Source organism: Scyliorhinus canicula, chromosome 2 (genome assembly GCF_902713615.1).
Source record: "Scyliorhinus canicula chromosome 2, sScyCan1.1, whole genome shotgun sequence".
NCBI lineage: Eukaryota > Metazoa > Chordata > Chondrichthyes > Carcharhiniformes > Scyliorhinidae > Scyliorhinus > Scyliorhinus canicula.
In genome coordinates this window covers 197,058,848-197,082,874 of record NC_052147.1, presented here as the reverse complement: position 1 = coordinate 197,082,874, position 24,027 = coordinate 197,058,848, and the positions used below count along the sequence as shown (strand labels likewise).

Sequence of the window (24,027 nt, the reverse complement as noted above, 5' to 3'; positions counted from 1 at the left end):
TCTTCTACATTAACTAAAAGTTTTGATATTATCTGCCTATTGGCAGTTTGGAATAGTCATGCAGGTGTATAAATTTGTAAAACTCATAAACCAAATGAGGAATATAATAGGAAATTTTGTGAAGACTGCAATGTGAATATATGAAAATGTAATTGTATGTTAGTATATCTGGATGTATATCAATAGATCTGGATCCTTCATTCCCACTGCTGATGCCGGTGTGGTGTCATGAATAAGTCATTCAATTTCCTGCTTCTCTAGGTGACCACCTCGTTTACTTGAGTGGCTACATCGTCCCTGAAGAAGCTGCATGAATATGGCGGCACGGTGGTGCAGTGGTTAGCACTGCTGCCTACAGCGCTGAGGACCCGGGTTTGATCATGGCCCAGGGTCACTGTGTGGAGTTTGCACATTATCCCCGTGTCTGCATGGGTTTCATCCCCACATCCCAAAGATGTGCAGGTTCGGTGGATTGGCCACACTAAATTGTCCCTTAATTGGAAAAAAATAATTGGGTACTCTAATTTTTTTTTTTAAATAAGCTCCATGAATTGCACAACTATAAACATGTTCAAATTCTAATTGGCACCAAACTTTAATGTTTCTTGATGTCTAATTGGTGATTAGCTGCACAAATATTCCAAAATATGCACAAATAATTACAAATCGTTTGTGTTCCATTCATGTAAGACCATTATACAAAGGTGTTGGGGAATTTCAATTACTTAATGGGAATCTCAGCTCAACAATTATTAGAACCCTAATAAAAAATTCCAAAATAGTAGTACAGTAAAATGTAGTTGGACTTTGAAACTGAGATTTGCAAGAAAATACTTTTTTATCACTATGGGTATCGATGATCAATTGTCTAAGCTATGTAATTGCAAATTAGCTACTATCTGTTTTGTGTTGCTGAAGAGTTCCTTGCATTGATTGTAAAATACTGTAGGTAACTAAAGAAAGCTAGATTTGGGGGGAAAAACAAAGTCATCTTTATTCGTGAGATTAGAAAATAAACTCCACCAAGTTGAGTTTAAGCCTATTTCATACTTAATAAAATGCATTTCTCCATTTTTTTTGCACAGCTTTTAAGGCAATACTTGCTGAGCCAAGAAACAAGCCTACATACTCTGAGAATGACTATATGGGTGGGGCCAGACAAGAACAACCTTCTTACGGGTCAGGGTTTGATGCTCCAAGAGGTCAAAGTATGTTTTCTTTTGGTAAGTGTACGTAATTATGATTAAAACTGGATGAGTAATAGATTTAAAGTGGTCAAAGCATTTCTTGTGAATATAGTAGATGCATAAAATTACATTAGTGAAGTTGTTTTGAAGCTGATGTGATGGCTATAAAACCTGCCATGCACTATAAGGAGGGCTGAGATTCCGCATTGGAAAACTGCATTAGGGAGTATTTTGTTTTATAAATAAACTATAAACTATTTTTAAAAAATGGATATCCACACAATTGTGCTGTTCTGGATTTATAGAAAATAATTAACCCACAAAGTACCGCATATATGCTTAAAACTGTGTAATTTGTTGTTCACTTTTTTTAATCACTCTGAATTGATTTCCCCCCTCCAATTAAAATGTTAATTCTCTTCTGTGATAACAATGTTCAAAATGTGTTTCAGCAATTCATATTCACTGGGGCTAGATTCTCCGTTATTGGGACTGTGTCCCCACACCGACGTCAGAAATGTGGACTATCACGCCAGAAAAACGTGGATTCAGCAGCTTTTGCTGCAGCTACGGTCCCCTGCACTTAGGGGTCGGAGACCGCGCATGCGCACATCGGTGGCCTCCAGCGGCTGCGCCGTGCTCCTTGGCAGACTCTGACCGCAGAGCTGGAGCTGGAAAATAAACCCCCTGATCGGCCGTGTGCCTGCTCCTGACAGCCCGCATAAACATTTCCCGGCCACATATAAGGCCCCCCGCCCTCCAATCGGCCCCGCCGCGGACTGAGTCCGCAGCCGCCACGCGAGTATCTTGACCAGCTGGACCATATTAGATCCACGCAGTCGGGACTTAGGCCAATCGGGGGTGGAGAATGGCCCCAGGTAAGTACTAGGTGGTGGGAGTATGCTGTTTTCCGGGCCGGCCTGCACAATCGGGGAACTGGTCCCGATTCCGTGCGGGGAAATGGATCCCTGCCGGCCATGATTCCAGCGTTGGGGTGCGGAGAATCCAGCCCACTATCATTGTAGTTTTAAGTAATTGTAAAATGCAGCACCACACTTGTACTTAACTATGCTTTATCCCAGATGGTAGTGAGGTTAGATTTATTCACAGATGTTTTGTCTTTCTTTCTGATTATCTACTAATGCAGCAGGCGAATTTACCAACTTTGGAGTAAGTGAAATGAGAAGTGGTGGTGAAATGAGAGCTGAAGTTCGAAATGAAATTAGAAGTGGGGAAAATATATCCACATGTCTTTCAGTGTCTACTAGAGGTGTACTTACACATGAGCAAGTTTATAGTCTCTTCGATATCATCCCAGGACTGGAATATTGTGAAATTCAGAGAGACCCCTATTTGGGTTATGGTAAAGGCAAGTACTATTAAACTTGTAAAGTGTAAACTGTGTGTAAAATGGGTAATTGACTATTGTCCTTTTGAACAATTTTTTCCTCATTTCATTCATCCCCCAGTACATGTACACATTGTGGAGATTATCCCAGGTATTTTGAGCTGCCCAGAGTGCTATATGTATTACATTCCTATTTCTCATCCAGTAGAGAAAAGGCTCGCCTTTATTACATACCTTTTCTGGTGCCTTGGTTGAGATCAGGGACATGTATGATTCATGTGGTAAAATCCGCATGCACTGTTGCATATTCATCAATTGTAACCAAATATTTTTATACTACAGAAGATGCATGTTATTCTGACAAGCTGATATGGACAAAAATGAGACAATTTCATAACCCTTGATTAAATCTTTAAAAACTCATAGGCATGTGTAAATATTAATGGGTGGGGGGGTCTGTTAAAATGTTTTGATATGGGGAAGCAAAACTGCCGCCTTCTGTCCTTGTATTTTATCATATTTGAGATCATGTATCTAAAACCCGCTGCTGAATTAGGCATGTGGACCATTCCTAGCATGCAATAATTGAATTTTGGTTTAAGAAGTAATATTTTTGTTCCTACAAAAACTTGGCTTGGCAGCACTAAAGACTTTTTGACTTCTTGCATGCCTGATGAGTTGACAAATGTGTATTTGAGGATTTTCGCAAAAGATATGAAGCTATGAATGTGTGCTATTCATTGCTATAAATTTTTCTAAGCTTAAAATAAAATGTTCTAATACTGGAACTCTGACTAGCAATAGATAAGAATGCAAAGCTTGTGATTCCGAATCAGAAAAAAGATTAATATGTCTGATCAGGACATGGTCGTGAGGTCCAGAGAGGTGGGGGCTGTTATCTATCCTTTCCTTTTTTTTGAATTCAAGAAGTTGTTCAGGGAAAATGTTTGGATCTAATTTTTTTTATTGTCATCAACTATAGTTTTTATATGCAAAATATTCATAGGAACTGGAATTATTGAATCATTTCCTTTTGGGATTATGGAGACCTCTCTTTAATGCTCTAACTTTAAAGATACTTCAATTAGAATATTATTTGTAGCAGACCTAAATTAACTAAGCCTTTTAAAATATTAAAAACAAATGCAATTAAAACATTTCAAATCTGACATGTTTGTCTCTGTTCCAACAGATAAGACTTTCAGAGTGCATGACTGAAAATATTTATTTATGTTCCTATTGTAATTGCTCCATGTTAGAAATTGTGTACCAATTATGTAACTTTTCTCTTTTTGCTGTCTGCAATTGGTGGAACATGATACACAATAAGTGTCTTGTTTCATCATATGATCATAAAATTGAAAGCCTGGTTTACCTGTAGATGGCACAGTTGTACAGGTTTTGACCATAAATACCAAAATAGGAAAAATATTAGTGTAACAGAATGTATTTTGTGATATCAAATATTTTCTATTTCATATTAAAAATGTGCTATTGGAACTGTAATTCTACAGGAATTTCCGTGAACTATATTTCATATGTAAAATTTAAAATCTTACCTGTGAAGTGTTGCTCTAATGACTTGAGGACTGCTTGAGATTTACAAAGTAACAAATTTAATGTGTAATGTTAACATCAGTTGCACAGTGTTGTGTGTATGAAAGAAATGCTAATACTCTTAAAGGTGGGATAACCTCTAACAATGAAGTACATTTATTTTAGGATATGCTCTTGTTCGATACAACAATGTGGCATCAGCAGTATACGCCAAGGAAAAGCTGCATGGATTTGAGTATCCACCTGGTAATCGAATAGGAGTTAATTATGTTGAAGATGATGCCAGTGACAGACGATCAAAGTAAGACCACTGCAGAAATTGACGAGTGCTTTTTTTTTGTTTCTGTATGATGGTGCTCCATGCAAAATTATTTCAATTGTTTTCTATTTTAGCCCAGTTGGAACGATGGCCGTACAACTTGTGGCGGCTCAGATGATGTCACTGGCCTGTAACAACCCTGTTGGCCAGCAGATGATGCCAGCATCACCTGTGAGTACTATAAATGTTAGTTTTTACTTTCTGTTTTCAAAGATAGTTTTTTTTTGGATTTTAAGAATTTAAAAAAAGTTCACTGGCTCAGCTGTAAACGGTGCGGGTTAAATCTATATTTAAGTATTCTGTGTAACATTCCCACCGTACCTGCGCTTATTGGCAAGAAAAAGTAATTTACTAAAAAGTATTGTAACCCTTATTTCTCTTCTGTCACAGAAAATGTACTGAAGAGGGGGGAGGGTTTGGTATAGGATATCTGCTTGTATAGAAGTGTGATCTATCCTTTGTTTTTAAGCCTTTTGTGTTTTATTTTGTAAACACTCAGCATGACGTTTGATGTAACTCTGTATTTTCTTTGTTAGCCACCAACAGCATGTGGCTGATTGTGTCACATCTGCATTCCCATACCATTTTGTTGGTAAGAGGAGATGAGTAATAAAACCTATTGTTATGGAGATAATCGATGTACTTGTATGTTTGGTACAAGGGTAAGACAGTGATAATTCAGTACTACTTTGACTGCGGGACCATTAAGTACATAAACAAGTGAAGCACATTTGTTTGTATTGTGAAAGATTATGTATGTTTTTCCTTAATGCATGGAGCTAAAACAATATCATCCTGATCCTACTGGTGAATAATCAATCATTTCTGTTGGAGATAATTGCTTTAATGTGTACTTTTTAGAAAACTAAAAACATTTTATGCATGGTGCAGCAGATTGTACTGGTGTCTAACGTTAGTCAAATTGGAATAAATTATTTTAAACCCTTTGTTTTACAATGAACACATCTTAGATCTGTATTCTGAAGTGTACTGCAATCCTCACCAGTTACATCAGGTGTGTTCAGCTGAATGTTATTTGCTCACTATATGCAAGAACCTTGACAGCACTACTTTCCATATCTTGGAGAAAAAACTTGTTAAGGTGGGTCAATTGGTAAAGTGACGGTTGGGAAACCAATTACAGTATCAGATGGTTTTGGTTCGCCATGGTAAAGAAGAAGCAATCTAGAGTAATAATTCTTCAAGGCGAGCCAATTTCTTGGCATTTATTCTTTCATGGGACATAGACATTGCTGGCAGGACCGGCATTTGTTGCCCTTGAACTGAGTGGCTTACCAAGGCTTTTCAAAGGGAATTTAAGAGGCAACCACGTCGCTGTGGATCTGGAGTTATATGTAGACTACTTGGGGTAAGGATGTCAGATTTCCTTCCCTGACAGCACGGTAGCACAAGTGGCTAACACTGTGGCTTCAAGAAATGGTCTTTTCATGGCAGAGAGGACAGCAGTGCACCTGCTTTGGCTTCAGCTCCAACACTGAAAACGAAACCAAAGAATGCAGACGCACCCAAGCTTTTCTCAAAGTGAAACATAAAAGCAGAGCCAGAGCTCATCTCCACCCACACTCTGACATCACTGATAAACACCCATTTCTTAAAGGTACTCTCACATGACAATACCAGCCCTTTCACTCGTCTCTCATATCTGAACAATCTCCCGGGAGGCTGCCTGCTGCCTACGCTGGCTAGCCAACAGACAGCTGGCCTTCTCCCCATATTCGTACATTGCCCGTCTTGACCACCTCCACTGGCGCGCACCTTGCCTGTGGACAACAGCGAACTGTGTCTGCAGTACCTTCCTGCTGACTAAAAGTTGGGGTGGGATCTTCTGAATACTTGCCATCAACCTTTAAAAGTTAATTTATCTGCCTCTGGCACTCCTTCTTTGGTGCATCGTATGTGAGATTGTCTTACCTCTCGCCACAACTTTCAAAGCCTCCCACAGCACTGGCAAGACCACCTTGATTTTTATTAACTCCACATACTCACCTATCGCCCTCGCCATCTTCACGTAGAACCCAATGTCCGTTGGCAACCCCACATAAAAATTCCATGCCAGTTGCCATGCCGGCCCCTTCGCCAATACCACATCCACCAGTTATGGGGCATGATCGGCAATTACAATCGCTGAATACGCCGGCCTCCTTACCCCTGCCAACAAGGACCTCCCTATGTAGAAAAAATGGATCCGAGAGTACAAGTTGTGTACCAGTGAAAAGAAAGCGCACTCTCAGCATGTGCGTGTCGTTTCTCCTCTTCTCTTCTCCCCCCCCCCCCCCCCCCCCCCCCCCCCCAAATTAGAATCAACTGATGTGTGTATATACTCGGTCTCCTGCAGCAGCACCTCATCAGCCCTTCAAGTGAGTGAAAATTCTCACATGCTTTACAGGCCCTCCCAATTCTCGCATATTCTGCATTCAAACTGGGGGTCCCTCTGCCCTGGCCCTGCATATCAGCCATGTCCACTGTGAGGCATTATACAATTCCTTTTCCCCCTCCCCTTCCAGATTTCTAAAACTAGAGCCCACCCAAGATGGGCCCTCAGCCCTGCCCCACGAATGGGACCAAAAACTATTGAAATGAAATGAAAATCGCTTATTGTCACAAGTAGGCTTCAAATGAAGTTACTGTGAAAAGCCCCTAGTCGCCACATTCCGACGCCTGTTCGGGGAGGCTGATACGGGAATCGAACCGTGCTGCTTGGCCTGCCTTGGTCTGCTTTCAAAGCCAGCGATTTAGCCCTGTGCTAAACAGCCAGTCACTGTCAGCTGGTTACTACCCCCCCCCCCCATCCAAGAAATCAGTTAAAACTGTTCCACAGCTGCCCCCCCCACCTCTGTTCACCAGCCAACTCCAGTTTGACCGTGGGTGGCCCCCACCTCCAGCTCCATAACAAAGGAATTGCAAACAAACTTCCCACACCCAAACCAACCACCTCACACATCGAAACACCCCCACCCACTTCCCCTTTTTGTCTACAACCTCCTGAAGTCTGTTCTATCCTTTTCACTACCTTTCTGAGTTTCATGTCACCGTGGCTCTGAAATTATATCCTGGGCCTATAAATCTGATGAATATGCATGGAAAGGAAGAGCAATCCAGCTCTAACCGTTGTGGGCCACTGCTTACACTTTCCTCCAGTCTGAAAGGCAAAACCATTCACCATTGTTCCCTGATTCTTAGCCAGTTTTCTATCCGCTCAGTGTGGTCCATGTGCTTCGGTTTTGTCAACACATCTATTATGCGGTGATACTTCAAACACTTTTCAATCACATGCACCACCGTAATCCGTCCTACCTCTTCGACCCAAGAACTCAATCAATTGGTAAAGCTGGTCATACGCAATTTGCCATTATAATAGGAATGTATGAAGTGTACTTTTTAATGCAGATTTATGTCGTTCTTTGGATACCTATTAGGAAAAATGGTAAATTAACAATACCATTATTTAAAAGTATGCACCACTTCTGACTTGTGTAGATAAAATACAAACATAACATTTTGGTGTGCTATATGCCAAGTCTCCTAAATTTGGATAGTGCCAAGGCTTTCTACTTTGACTTTGGTTACTGGTAAGCGCTTGTAGTAACCAATGTAATTAATTAGGCAGCACCTTCTTGGCTGATTTTAACATTGTGCTAATTATGCAGATGTGACTTAACAGGAGACTGAACACCTGTTTGTACTTTGCGCAAACGTTTTTTACTTTGTAACATTTTTGATATGTAGAAATTTCTGAACACAAACGTTTAGATGTTGCAGGTACAGTATGTACTGAAGATTAGGTGTAGATCCACTTAGTTGCATGGTTCTTATGCAGGAAAATGTTTTTTTTTAAAACAAATGTGTAACATAACTAAAATTTGTTGCAGGTATTTGGAGGAAGCAGCAATCCCCCACCGTTGTCTAGGTTGCAAGTTGACTTTTCAATACCTGCACCTCAAAACTTTGCTGCTTCTGATAGTACTGTCAGAGAGAGACTCTTTGTGGTCTTCAATCCAACTGTTCTGCCCCTTGATGTATTGGAGGACCTGTTTTGGTAAGGAACTGTATTAGACTTTTGAAATCTGTACATTATTTTGTATTTGAATTTAACTTTTTTGTATTTGATGTTGTTTTGAAGGCTGGTTTAGCTCAGTTGACTGGACAGATGGCTTGTGATGCAGGGCGAGGCCAACGGGACAGGTTCAGTTCCCTTACCGGCTGAGGTTATTCATGAAATACCTTGTCTGAGGTGTGGTGATCCTCAGGTTAAATCCCCACCAGTCAGCCTATGGTCATCTAAGATTATGGTGACTTTACCTTTACCTATGTAGGGTGGCATGGTAGCACAGTGGGTAGCACTGTTCCTTCATAGCTCCAGGATCCCAGGTTTGATTCCCGGCTTGGGTTGCTGTCTGTGCAGAATCTGCACGTTCTCCCTGTACCTGTGTGGGTTTCCTCCAGGTGCTCCGTTTTCCTCCCACAAGTACCAAACAATGTGCTTGTTAGGTGAATTGGACATTCTGAATCCTCCCTCAGTGTATCCGAACCGGCATCGGGATGTGGTGACTAGGGGCTTTTCACGGTAACGTCATTGCAGCATTAATATAAACGTACTTGTGACAGTAAGGATTGTTATTATTATTTAGTGTGTCATTTTGAGTGCAGAGTGTTCTTATAAGCCTTTCTCAGTAATTGTTGTCTGTTGAGGGTTCTGAACAAGTATGAGCTTTGAGTGGACTTTTTCACTGATCTGTAAGCAAGACCTGTTTTGCTAGATCTCTTATTTTCTTAGTTATTACTGTTACAACAGTTTTGCTGAGTTACTGGAATTGTTAAACTTGTATAATTAAGTTCCTTGTTTTAAATAACACATTTGACTGCCTCCTTTGCAGTCTCAAGTTACTCCAGTATTTTTTTTTTGTTTGCTATTCAGTTTGCTGTTTGAAAGAATCAATGTTCAGGTATATTATCCCCTTTCTCTTTGAAAATGGTACTACATTCGGAAATGTAATGAATTGTGAAGGAGAGCAGAAAATTGGAGAAGAGTATATTAAATGAATGGGTAGAATGAAGATAGATGCAGTTCAACCCAAGTGTGAGAGAGCAAAAGTATCAAATGTGACCTAATTGGGAAATGCTGTGGAACAGATGAACAAAGTGGTCTAGGACTTTAGGCTACATATACTATTTAAAAGCTGGCTCATAATTTGAGTACTGGTAAAACATCACCCAGAATATTGCATCAGTCAATTCTAGCCTTTGAATGGAATATGAATTAGCCACAGCGAAAGGCCTGCTAGAGCATTGTTCTCCCACTGGAGTAAGCGATAGCACAAGGACATATCAGTTTAAAAATGAGTCCAAGAAAATAATTGTTCCCAAAAAAGTTGGATTGTTGGAATACTGCTCCAGAAGACCAAAGACTGAGTTAGAAAGAATAGCGAGGTTAAGAGGAGGAAGAATTGGAATTGATGATGAGCCGCTGCCACGGGAGTAATTTGTGGAGAGGCTTAATGAGCCAAATAATCACCACCTGTTCCTGTTTTCCTCTACTGTTTTTAAACCTTTCCATTAACTGGTTAACCAAATCAATGATATGTGAATTTTCTATTTTTTTGTCACTAAACTGTTGCTGATGCCTAAATTAATCCCTAAATGAATCACTAAGCAGCTCCACTCTGTTTTTGATTTTGGGATTTTCTCATTCTCACTTGTGGTGAAGTACCTCTTGCTCTAAACATTTAATAAGTAATAAATATATGAAATAGTCTGACAGTGAGCTGATTTTGAATGCTGTACTTGCACATGATTTATTTTTCTTAAATTACGTTTACTGTCTTTCATATGCTAATGTGTTTTTCCTAGTCGTTTTGGGAACCTGATTGAAGCATATTTGGTGCCAGGACGTAACATTGGCTATGTTAAATTTGCTGAAAGGCACAGTGCTTCTAATGCCATGGAAACCTTGCATGGAAAGGTTGTTAATGGTATCAAGCTCAAAGTTATGTTGGCTGATCCTCCAAGAGAAGAGTCGCACAAACGACAGCGTACACACTAAGATGGTCCAGAAAACATTGTGAAACGGTAAGCTTTTTAAAAAAACTTGATTTATACAACTGAATGACGCAATGGCCATAATTTGCTGTTGGTCATTTAACAACATTTGCCGTTAATTAAATTTGCCCATGCATGTTGAGCATTGTAATTTTTGTAGTGCTAGTTGCTGAATGCACAAGTTAGTTTAGCACAGTGGGCTAAACAGCTGGCTTTTAATGCAGAACAATGCCAGCAGCGCGAGTTCAATTCCCGTACCAGCCTCCCCGAACAGGCGCCGGAATGTGGCGACTAGGGGCTTTTCACAGTAACTTCATTGAAGCCTACTTGTGACAGTAAGTTATTAGTATTAACGGACAGCGAACAAAGCTATTCATCTCCTATGTAGGTAGGATTAAAAACTGTATCTCTAACAGTACAAGAACTGAGAAGGAAGTGCAAGTTAGAATGGGTGGTTTCATTGTCAAACAAAGAAGCGAGAGAAAGCAAGCCTGATTGAGAGAGAACGAGAAAAGGAAAGTAAAATTTGAGTGTTTACAGTTTAAAAACTTCCAACAGTTAGCACCTGAAGGGGACAGACTGCACATTTGTGATTAATTTTCAGTGCTAAATCGAGTGACTGGTAATAATTAACAATCATTTGAGATTTTAAAAAGGTACTTGTACTGAAATGGACAATTAACTTTTTGTGGTGAGTTTAATTTGAATCTTGCAATCAAGTATCACAACTTCATACCGCACAATGGTTAGCCTGCTGACCCGATGCTGTTTCCATAAAGCTTAACGCCAGAGTTGTGTACCTTGAAAAGCAGCTTTTGGAATTATGTTTAAAACATGCATCTGCCTTAGCCTTAGTTGCAAGTTGCTGTCGCATTTGTGCATAAATAATGGATGCTATTAGCTCTCCAATATTTAAACAAATAATGAGCAATTATTTTGTGAGTAACTGCTGTATCTAGGGTTAACATTCAGCCCAGACAAATGAAATGCAAGAAAATCACATTAAAAATATTGTCTTCAGGAATCTGTTGAACATAAAACATACAGTGCAGAAGGAGGTCATTCGGCCCATTGAGTCTGCACCGACTCACTTAAGCCCTCACTTTCCCCCCGTAACCCCATAACCCCTCCTAACCTTTTTGGTCATGGCAATTTATCATGGCCAATCCCCCTAACCTGCATGTCTTTGGACTGTTATTTTACATCTGGACAGCATAAAGCAACCTTCCATTGATGCTAAAACTCACCAGGTTTGTTTTTTTTAACTACATTTGAGTATAGGCCAATAGCTGGTATATGGTAGAGACATTCCTTTCAAATTGGACTTGTTACATTAGCCCCAAATTTTGCCAAGTTTTCTGCTTTACACATATCTGATCTTGGAGTTCTCATTGCTGTAATTGCATGCAAAAGCAAACAGTTAATTTTGCCAATATCTGCTCTTATGTCACAGAGCTCTAGTTAAAGAAATTTCTTAATATATACCTTGCCAAATAATTTGATTTATTGCGTTTAATGATTTAAGAGTGTTTCTCTCAACTCTGGCAAAATGAATGCCCAGTCAGCAAAATTCTTCACTTGGGGTTTAAGGATACAAATACACATTATATTCACATTTTTTAATCGAATTGCAACATTAATATTTAGCTTATATAATATTATACTGAATAACAATTTTTTGTATGCGTTCACTGTACTCTAGTGTTTCTTTTGCCTCTTTGACAACTTACTGAGATTTATTTGTCTCTGGGTAGCATTGTAACTAAAGTTTAGCATTATTTCTACATGGTAAACTTTACTATAAATATTCAAAATTTATTATATTTAAAATTTATAATGGCGACGAGATGCTCCAAAATTTAAGGATGTGCATGACTCAATTGGCACAATTTATTGACCATCATTCTCTGTGCTAGTTCTTCCAAAAACCATAACTGATCTTATGAAGTGCAATTTTTAATTTCACCAATTATTTAAAGGCAATGGGAGTTGTGCTGTAATTTCTATCTACAATCATATAAGATTTGTATAAGCTCAATAAGCATCCTAGCTGCCTGATACTTCAGTTTGAAATCTGAACTATTTTGCAACTTTCTATTTAAATATGCTTATTTTTTTTCTGCATCTAAAAAGATCACTGGTTTGTTGGATTAATTCCACATATTGGCCTTATTTTTACATTTTGCAGTGCTTTACAAATTCTTTTGTGATTTATTTTTTCTTCCACCCCCCCCCCCCCCCCCCCCCCTCACCTAATGATGTAAGAACGCAATGTAATTTAATTTTCTTTGCGTACACGCACAAAACTGGCAATCCAATTGCCTATGTAGTAATGGATATTCCCAGAACTAAATTAGGGGGGGAGGAATGTCTTGTTTGTTTTCAGCGTTTTTTTTCTGCAGGGCAAAGGACTGACTAACTAAACAGGTTGAAGTCTTATAGGGACCCGTGATATGCTAGGCCTATTTCAAATGCTTTGAATATATGGCTTAAAGAAAAAAATAAATCTCTTAATTTTCATCAGGGAATTTCCTGGAACATTTGTACTGTACCTGTAGACTTTTATTCCTTGTTAACAGATTATTTCTACATTTTCACAGCACTCTTTTATAAATGTTTTTGTTTCTGCAGAGTGGGGACAAATGACATGACACATCAGCTGACTGACTGGCTACTTGACAGTACGCAGTGACTTCCACTCGTGACCTTTGCTAGTAACTGAACAGTTATTTTTTTTATTTTCTGGGAATGGGCAACGGGTGAAGACTTTGACAGATTGATTACAGTGTATAAGATAGGAATTTAATAATAGCTTCAAGAAACTTGCTCTAATCCATGTAACCTCTGCATTCCCAGCCATTAGAATTTGAATTGTACCTGTTAGCTTTGTTGTCTTAAATAACCTGTACAAAACATAATAAAACTTACTTGTGAAACATTCTGGTTCGTATACTTTCTGTATGGCTTTATTTCAGAATATTGTAACTGAAGTACTAAGTAAGTAAAAGCCATTGCATCAATATGTAAACTGATTTGGGCAGTACCTGAAAGAACACTAGATTAAACAAATAGTTTGTCAGTATCCACATTAACATATATATATATACCTTATGCTCTGGGAACACGATTCATTTGTAGAGAATCAATAAAATTACATTTAGTAAATGTCATCTTTACATGGCTTCTGTCCTTTGGTGAGAGCACAGAGTATTTAACTCTATATTCTGATGCATTTCATGTTAAATATCTTACTTTTACTTTTGACAAATACAGGCATATTTTAATGAATAGTGGTTATTTTTTAAAGTCAGATTTATTTAGATTTTTGTAAATTAAAGTAACAATGAGAATTAAACTTAAAATGGAAGCAGTCCATAATAGTTGAAAAGGAAGTGCTGGTACCATGTTAGTAATTTATATATTAAAAAAACTTCCTCTCTACTGATCCAGTACTGCTTACAAAGAACAAAGAAAATTACAGCACAGGAACAGGCCCTTCGGCCCTCCAAGCCTGCACCGACCATGCTGCCTGTGTGAACTAAAACCCCAGCCCTTCCAGGGACCATATTCCCCTATTCTCATTCTCTTCACGTATTTGTCAAGACCCCGCTTAAAAGTCACTTTCGTAACTGCTTCCACTACCTCCCCCGGCAGCAAGTTCCAGGCTCCCTCCATCCTCTGTAAAACAACTTGCCTCGTACATCTCCTTTAAACCTTGCCCCAGGCACATTAAACCGATACCTCCTAATTACTGACTCTTCCCCATGGGAAACAGCCTCTGGCTATTCATTCATTCCATGCACCTCATAATCTTGTAGACTTCAGGTTGGCCCATAACCTCCGTCATTCCAGTGAGGAACAAAACAAGTTTCCCCAACCTCCTCGTACCTAATGCCCTCCATACCAGGCAACATCGCGGTAAATCTTTTCTGGTCCCTTTCCAAAGCCTCCACATCCTTCTGGTAGTGCGATGGCCAGAATTGAATACTATATTCCAAGTGCAGCCTAAGGTTCTATAAAGCTGCAACATGACTTCCAATTTTTAAATTTAATGCCCCGGCCAATGAAGGCAAGCATGCTTTCGGCCTTCTTGATTACCTTCGCCATCTGCGTTGCCACTTTCAGTGATCTGTGCACCCAATCCTCTGGCTATCAATACTCTTAAGGGTTCTGCCATTTACTGTATATTTCCCATCTGTATTAGACTTTCCATATGCATTACCTTTTATGCATTACATCAATCATCTTTGTGACCTCGAAAAACTCATCAAGTTAGTGAGACACAAACTCCCCTTCACAAAACCGTGCTGCCTCTCGCTAATACGTCCACTTGCTTCCAAATGAGAGTACATCCTGTCTCAAAGAATTCGCTCCAGTAATTTCCCTACCGTAAGGCTCACCGGCCTGTAGTTTCCTGGATTATCCTTGCTATCCTTCTTAAACGAAGGAATAACATCGGCTAGTCTCCAATCCTCCGGGACATCACCTGAAGACTGAGAATCCAAAGATTTCTGTCAAGGCCTCAGCAATTTCCTCTCTAGCCTCCTTCAGTATTCTGGGGTAGATCCCATCAGGCCCTGGGGACTTATCCACCGTAATATTTTTCAAGACGCCCAACACCTCGCCTTTTTGGATCTCAACTTGACCCAGGCTATCTACATACCATTCTCCAGACTCAATGTCCGCCAATTCCTGAATTTAGTCTCCCCAGTGTAGAAGAGAGAGCACAGTAGCACGTGGCTAACACTGTGGCTTCACAGTGCCAAGGTCCCAGATTTGATTTCCAGCTGGGTCACTGTCTGTGCGGAGTCTGCACGTTCTCCGTGGGTGCGTGGGCTTCCTCCAGGTGCTCCCCAAAGAAGTGCAGGTTAGGTGAATTGGCCATGATAAATTCCCCTTAGTGACCAAAAAGGGTAGGAGAGTTTATTGGGTTACGGGGATAGGGTGGAAGTGAGAGCTTAAGTGGATCGGCGCAGACTCGATGGGCCGAATGGCCTCCTTCTGCACTTTATGTTCTGAGAGCTCCAATTGGGAGCAGCGAATACAGTAGTCTAAATTAAAGGAGGTGGAAGTAAAATGCTGCTTCACCTGAAAAGAATATTTGGGGCCTTGGACAGGGAGGACGTAAAGGGGCCGGTGTTGCACCTTCGGTGATTGCATGCTAGTCTTTGATTTTGATCAAGTACAACCCATCGGTGAAGAATGAGCTGGATTAATATATTACAAAATTCACCACTTTGAACTGTACTCAGCAATAAAAAACATCTCTGGTTAGTAAGAAAAATGTGGGGTTATGAAAATACTTAAAAGTATTTTGCCAAATTGCTGTCTTGGTAAAGCTATTGATAGCCTTGGATGTGCTCATCCATATATATATATATTTCATATGTATATGATGCCAATAAAATCTTGATTTAGAATTTAGTGCACGCACAAATTTAATACAATTAGTTCAAGAAGCTATATTAATGGCATTTTTAAAAAAAATTTAATTGGTGTGTAATATAGACGCAGTACAAATTAAATTTGCAGCACTGTCATTCAGTCTTAATTTAAATCAAAATTAAAGCTCCCATTACCTGGTGTTATTGATAGCTGTCTCAGTGCTTACAAAGTTCCATGTGGTTAATTATGGATTGTTTTTTAAGCTACTGAGATTCGTGGCTAATACTTAAATTTAGTTATTTTCTATTTCAACAGAGCAAAATTGTTGATGGCCCATTTTCAGACATAACCAGTGGTGTGCTATTAGCATACACCTAAGCCAGGAGGATTGAGGTTGATTTAGAATTGGACTTTGACCTTACTGACATTTGGCCCAACATTAATAAGAAAGGAACAGATCATAAATACTGTGCAGTCAAGGGAGTGCTTCTGCAGTCTGGATAACAATCCTGACCAAGTAGATCCTGTGCTGCTCAATTCAATTGCAATCCAATTTCTGTAAGGTGATGTAAAACAGAATACGGACTCAATTATATTTTAAACCTAAAAAGCATACATGATCCAATATGGAGTCAGACGTTTTTCAGGTGTCCTTAAAAGGCAGGATAGTGGTCCCTGGAATTGACCTTTATTGCGCCATTTTGTGCCTGTAAAGTAGAAAACATTAAGGCCAATTTCTGTTCCAAAGTTTAGTCATTGATGGATAGAATGCCAGAGTTTCAAGACTATTTCAATCGTATATTAAGTTTTACATTAAAAAATTCCTTTTAAGTTCGAACCCATATTGGGCCCAAGTAATTCTAAATGGCATTACTAGGAAAATAAATTTTTTTGAATGAATGTAACAATGTTGCTGCAGCATTTGATTAATCTTTTCTAAATTGTGAAATAGTTCGTTGTCATGCCAAGAAAGATGCATGAAGTAAAATGAAGTATTTTAAATATCTTACAAATAAAATGTCTGTTTCCAAGCTGCAAGGACATTAGTGTTATGGGCCAGGGTTTAGAGAACCCCAAAGTGTATCATGGAGTTCATCTGACCCACAACTTTTAATAGATTGTGGTATGGGGAGCTCATGACCCACTTTACAGGCATGGTACAGCAGAAATGGAAAAGTATTTATAAAAGCAAAACAATGTTTATTCTATGAACTCAAGTTAACCTTTTTAAAACCTACAGTGAACATCTTAGCAACCATTAATTCAAATACAACCACCAAAGAATACAACACTAAGTAATGCTTAATAACTTCCCAAACAACATCCAGAAGACAGAAGAAACACCTTTCAACAGAAGCACATTCGATTAAAGTCACTACTGTTCTTAGTTTTAAATCACCAGGATTGATTTACTGTCTTTAGATTACAGAGAGAGATTCATACACCTTCTGGCTGTGACTGCAGCTATCCAGATCTGAAAACAAAATTAAAACACAGCCTGCTCAAAAACAAAAGTAAAAAGCTGACAGACATCCCAGCTCCACCCACTCTCTGACATCACAGCAGTAGTAAACACCCATTTCTTACAGGTACTCTCACATGTCACCTCCCCCCAAGTAAGAAAAAACCATCAACTTCAAGATGGTTTCATTTTTCACCTTTTCACCATTCTTTAAGAAATGCACACAGTAAATATACTTTTTGGTTTCAAAAAAACAACACATGCAAACAGGTATAAAAATATAGTCCATTTTTTCTCGTTTTTCTTTCTCCAACTGAAACCCTTCTCGATTGATAGTCTCTCTGAACAAGAAGGTCTCTGTGCAATCCGTCCATTTCTCTACGCCTCGGCATTTCTCTTTAACGTCCAATCTGATCAAAGAGTCCCTTGTAATTCTCCAACACGGGAGCATTGGGTATCACAGTTTTCAGGCAGTCAAATGCCTGTTGAAACTCTGCTGTCCACTGAAAGTTTGAGGTTTCTTCAGCAAGTCCATCAGTGAGCAATCACGCTACAAAACTTTTGCACAAATGTTCGATCAAATCCACTCATGCCAATAAATCACATTATTTCCCTTTGTCTTGAGGCTATCGGAAACTCCTCAATAGCTGTTGTCTTCACATCCCTTATGATGACTCGTCCCTGTCCAATTGGGCAGCACGGTAGCATTGTGGATAGCACAATCGATTCACAGCTCCAGGTTCGATTCCGGCTTGGGTCACTGTCTGTGCGGAGTCTGCACATCCTCCCCGTGTGTGCGTGGGTTTCCTCCGGGTGCTCCGGTTTCCTCCCACCGTCCAAAGATGTGCAAGTTAGGTGGATTGGACATGATAAATTCCCCTTAGTGTCCAAAATTGCCCTTGGTGTTGGGTGGGGTTACTGGGTTATGGGGATAGGGTGGAGGTGTTAACCTTGGGTAGGGTGCTCTTTCCAGGAGCCGGTGCAGACTCGATGGGCCGAATGGCCTCCTTCTGCACTGTAAATTCTATGATCTATGATCAGTTGTATGGCCAAGGAAAGTGACTTGGGCTTTTCCAAATTCACTTTTGGCTAGGTTTATCACCAAATCTGCCTCCTGAAGTCAATCGAATAACCCCATCAGATGTCTTAAATGTTCTTTCCATGTCTGGCTGAAAATTACCAGATCGCCGATGTGTACCGCACAATTGGATAATCCTGAAACGACTTAGTTTATCGTTTGAAATGTGGCTGGGGTGTTTCTCATGCCAAATGGCATAACTGTGAATTGGTATATACCATCTGGAGTCACAAAAGCTGAAATCTCCTTCAGCCTTTCAGATAAAGGTACCTGCCAGTAACCTTTAAGTAAATCCAGTTTAGAAATAAAAGCTTTCTCAATGCAATCCTCCAAACGTGGGATAGGATAAGAGTCTGTTCTTGTAACTGCATTAACCTTTCTATAGTCCACATACAACCGTTGGGTATCGTCTGGTTTAGGTACCATCACTATGGGTGAGCTCCATTGGCTGCAACCCACTTCAATTATGCCATTTTTAAGCATACTCTCAATCTCTTTGTTAACCTGTGCCAATTTTAAAGGGTTAGGTCTGTATGGATGTTGTTTGATTGGAACAGCATTTCCCACATCTACATCATATATAGCCATTTTTGTACTTCCCAGTTTATCTCTACAAACTTGCCCACGTGATATCAATAACTCTTTCAGGTCAGTTTGTTTTTCCTCTGGAAGATAACTCAACAATTTATCCCAATTTTTAAGGACATCCTCGTTTTCCAATTTAATTTGAGGTATGTCAAATCCACAGTCATCTGGATTTAGTTTGTCACTGAGTCAGAATCATTAAAACCTCCTTTTTCTCTCCCTCCCTTTCAAAGTACCTTTTAAGCATATTCACATGACACTCTGGGTGACTCTTCCTTCTATCTGGTGTTTTTACCACATAATTCATGTCACTTAATTTCCTTTCAATCTGATAAGGTCCTCAAAACCTAGCTTTTAAAGGTTCACCTACCACTGGTAACAATAATAAAACTTTATCTCCACTGGCAAAGCTACGAACTTTGGATTTCTTGTCCACTACCTGTTTCATCACATTTTGTGCAACTTTCAAATGTCTAGCCAATTCACCTGCTCTATTTAATCGTTCCCTAAAATTTGACACGTAATACAATGTAATTTCTGATTTCTCACTCCTCAATGTTTCCTTAATCAATTTAAGTGGTCCTCTTGCCTCATGACTAAAAATTAGTTCGAAAGGACTAAATTTGGTTGACTCATTAGGTGCATCCCTAATTGCAAACAGTACGAATGGAATTCCTTTATCCCAAGCCTCTGGACAATCTTGACAATAAGCCCTCAACATTGTCTTTAATGACTGATGCCACCTTTCCAATGCTCCCTGTGCTTCTGGATGGTATGCAGTTGATTTAAATTGTTTTATTCCTAAGTTATCCATAACTTCTTTAAATAGCCTTGAGGTAAAATTCGATCCTTGATCTGATTGTATTTCTGTGGGTAGTCCATATCTAATGAATTTTAGTATCTCCTCCACAATATTTTTAGCTGTAATATTACGTACTGGAATTGCCTCTGGAAACCTAGTAGATACATCCATTATAGTCAAAAGGTATTGATTCCGTCTTAGTTTTAGGAAGCGGTCCTACGCAATCAATTAGGACCCGTGTAAAAGGTTCCTCAAATGCTGGAATGGGTATTAAGGGTGCTGGTTTTATCACTGCTTGATGTTTCCTATCACTTGACATGATTGACAAAATTTAATTACATCTTTATGTAGTCCAGGCCAATAAAAATGTTTTTTTATGTTAGCTTTGAGTTTTCCTTATTCCCAAATGACCTCCCACTGGTACCTCGTGTGCAACTCGCAACACGTCCTTTCTATATCCTGCCAGCAATACTACTTGATGAACGTCTGCTCACTTTTCATCTGCCTGCAGATGTAGAGGTCTCCATTTTCTCATCAAGACATCACTTTTACGGTAATAACACTCTGGTATACTCTCAGATTGCTCTTCTGTGTATGCTTTCTGATACATCCGTTTTATTTCTAAATCTTTTTGTTGTAACTCCACCAATTTTCCTGAACTAAAAATATCCACCTCATTCTCCACCTGTTCTTGTTCTTTTTCACCATCTGATCAAAAATCATTTCTGATAATTGCACTTCACCTTTATCTTCACTCTTTGATTTCTTCTCTTATCTTAACCTGTGACTTTGCGACCTTGTTACTACAGAATCTGGAAAAATCCCAGGATATTCATCATTCAACATTTCAGTTGTCTGATTTTCCACTAGCTTATCAACCACAGTAGGCATCACTTCCATCTGCGATCCAGCGATATCATTACCCAAGATAAACTGTATTCCTGGACAAGATTGTTTCTCTACTCCTATTCACACTTCACTGGACTTTCCAACCTTACCTTACATATAATTGAACACTACTCTCACCCTGGATTCCACATATTACCACCTTTTCTGGCAGCATTCTTCCCAAACTACATAACTCCTCATCTCATACCATTTAAAGATTGACTAGCTCCCCTATCTCTTAAAATTGTGACTTCTTTACCTGCTCCTCCTGATACACATGAGTAAACTTTACCCACGCAAGTAAATTCTTTAAAGACATCTGGCACCTTCTTGTCAATCACCTCTTGATCAGGCTGTAGAATCTTTTGCACCTCCTTCACTTCACTTGGGCTTTCCTTTACCACTTTAACAAACCCCGCTGTCTTTTCCTGTTTTACCACATCAGCCTTCCCAGTGCTTTTCTTCAACCACCAACACTGTGACTTTATATGGCCTACTTTATTACAGTGAAAACATTTGAAACTTTTCATTTCTTTTTCACCCTCCTGGATTTCTTTTTTAAGTTGAGATACACACTCCTTATTATCTGCCATCAGATCACCTTTACCGCTTGAGTATTTCTCATGTCCCCAGTTTCTATCCTTCACAGGCTGAAACTGATGTCGGAAACCAAGCTTTGATTTATGAACTAATTCATAATCATCTGCCATTTTGGCTGATAACCTCGCAGTTTTAACCCTCTGATCTTCCACCTGAGTTATCACTACATCAGGAATTGAATATTTAAACTCCAAAAGTATAATTTTTCTCAGAGTTTCATACGTTTGGTCTATTTTCAAACCCTTCATCCACCTATCAAAATTACTCTGTTTGAGCCTTTCAAACTCCATGTATGTTTGACCAAATTCTTTCCGTAAATTTCTAAACCTTTGTCCGTAGGCTTCAGGCACTAGTTCATATGCACCTAAGATGGATTTTTTCACCTCGTACGTCCCAGACACCACCTCCGGTAGTGATGCAAAAACTTCACTAGCCCTACCTACCAGCTTTGTTTGAATCAGTAATACCCACATGTTCTGTGGCCATTTCATTTGTTTAGCTACCTTCTCGAATGAAATGAAAAAGGCTTCAACCTCCTTCTCGTCAAACCGTGGCAATGCTTGGACATAAATAGATTTCCACCAAGTCTTCGACTTTGATGCTCTTTCTCACTATTCTCATCACTATCCAACTGTACGTTTCCCTTTACGTCTGCCAATTTTAACTGACTGTCATGTTTCATGGCCATTTTCTGAAGTTCAAACTCTATCTTTTTCTCTGATCTGTATCTCCCTTTTTCTTTTTGTTCTGCTAGGACTATTCTTTGTTTTCTTTTTTTCCTCTCTCTCTCTTTATCTTTCGTATTCAAGCTGCTGTAATTCTTTCTCATGTTCCATTTGTTTAATTTGCAACTGAATTTTTGCTATTTCCAATGAGTCAAACTGCATCTCGGACAACTTTAAATGCTTAGCCACCCCCATAATTACCTCATCTTTTTGCATTTTGTCTGCTTTTAGTCTGTAAGGTACTGTGTGACCGTCTTCTAAGCCTCTGAAAGAGCCATTGTCCACAACACACTCCCTACTTAAACTAGAATACCACACCTGAAAAGCAACCACAATATGCTCACCCCTCACTGTTTTTAAGTTCGCTAAACCAATCCAATAGATAGACTTTTATCCCGGATGAGCCTCCAATTTGTTCTGGGCCAGGGTTTAGAGAACCCCAAGTGTATCATGGAGTTTACCTGACGCAAAACTTTTAATAGATTGTGGTATGGGGAGCACACGGCCCACTCTACAGGCGCGGTACAGCAGAAATGGAAAAGTATTTATTAAAGCAAAACCATGTTTATTCTATGAACTCAAGTTAACCTTTTTACAACCTACAGTGAACATCTTAGCAACCATTAATTCAAATACAACCACCAAAGAATACAACATTAAGTAATGCTTAATAACTTCCCAAACAACATCCAGAAGACAGAAGAAACACCTTTCAACAGAAGCACATTAGGTTAAAGTCACTATTGTTCTTAGTTTTAAATCACCAGGATCGATTTACAGTCTTTAGATTACAGAGAGAGATTCATACACCTTCTGGCTGTGACTGCAGCTATCCAGATCTGAAAACTAAATTAAAACACACCCTGCAGCCTGCTCAAAAACAAAAGTAAAAAAGCGGACAGACAGCCCAGCTCCACCCACTCTCTGACATCACTGCAGTAGTAAACACCCATTTCTTACAGGTACTCTCACATGACATTAAGCAGGGTAGTACATTACACATTTGAACAATGCCAATTATGCACCGCTACGAGAACTTTTGACTTGGGTACGGTTGACTTCAATGGAATAAGACGGACTGCCCACAGTAAACTGGGACGATGTGCAAATGTGTCAAATGACTGAAGAACAGTGGAGAATATTTAAATAAACAACTAACAAAATAGAGAGAGAGTATATACCCCTGAAGGGAAAAGCTCCACTTCATAAAATAAAAACAGCCATGGACAACTAAAAAGGTTAGGGACAGCATAAAACTAAAATAAAACATCCAAAATGCAAAACACCGCACAGATCCGGACAAGTGGAATCGATACAAAGACCAGTAAAGGGTCACAAAAGCAGCTTAGAAGAGCCACTTAAAGGGATAATGGAAGGAAACTTGCAAGGGAAATCAAAAATAAATTTGGTAGTTATATCAAGAGAAAGTGAGTAGTTAAGAGCAATGCAGGCCCACTAAAAGCTGACAAAGGAAATGGCAGACGTGTTGAATTACTTTGCCTCAGTATTTATAGTTGAAAAGGAGGATAACTTGCTGGAAGTCCTGAAAAAATGAATAGTCGATGGAGGACAGGGATTTGATACAATTACTGCCGTACAGCATCAGTAACTGGAAATAAATGGAACTAAAGAGTGATCAACCCCCAGGATCTGATGGTTTCCATCTGAGGGTGTTAAAAGAAGTAGGGGAACATTTTGTAGATCTACTCATTCTAATCTTTCAGAGTTTCCCAGATTCAGGAGTAGTCCTTCTGGATTGGAAAATTGCACATGTCACTTCACTTTTTAAGAAGGGAGAAACCAGGGAATTACCCAGTTAGCCTAACATTTGTGGTGGGGAAATTGTTGGAGGTTATAATCAGGGATAGAGTAACGACACCTCAAAATTTTGGTCAATCATGGAGAACCAGCATGGATGCGTGGAGGGAAGGTCATGCCTGACAGACCTCATTGAATTTTTTGAAGAGGTGTCTTAAGGTAGTAGATAGGGGAATGTCTATGGATGTTATTTATATGAACTTTCAAAAGGCATTT

At 39.3% G+C, this 24,027-nt stretch overlaps 1 protein-coding gene across 4 annotated transcripts in view; it reads left to right on the top strand.

The window, feature by feature from the left end:
• The window catches only part of rbm45 (RNA binding motif protein 45), a 49,323-nt gene extending 35,915 nt beyond the window's left edge, over positions 1–13,408 (top strand). For 2 of the 4 annotated variants that reach the window (XM_038789307.1, XM_038789306.1), the window contains exons 4-10: positions 1,086–1,223; positions 2,335–2,556; positions 4,258–4,393; positions 4,486–4,597; positions 8,302–8,468; positions 10,280–10,498; positions 13,100–13,408. In XM_038789307.1, the coding sequence (XP_038645235.1) occupies positions 1,086–1,223; positions 2,335–2,556; positions 4,258–4,393; positions 4,486–4,597; positions 8,302–8,468; positions 10,280–10,472 (968 nt within the window). In that variant the 3' untranslated portion in view covers positions 10,473–10,498; positions 13,100–13,408. The remainder of the gene's footprint in view (positions 1–1,085; positions 1,224–2,334; positions 2,557–4,257; positions 4,394–4,485; positions 4,598–8,301; positions 8,469–10,279; positions 10,499–13,099) is intronic. The other 2 variants (XM_038789310.1, XM_038789308.1) reach the window with 1 other exon arrangement.
• Positions 13,409–24,027: the final 10,619 nt, after the last annotated feature.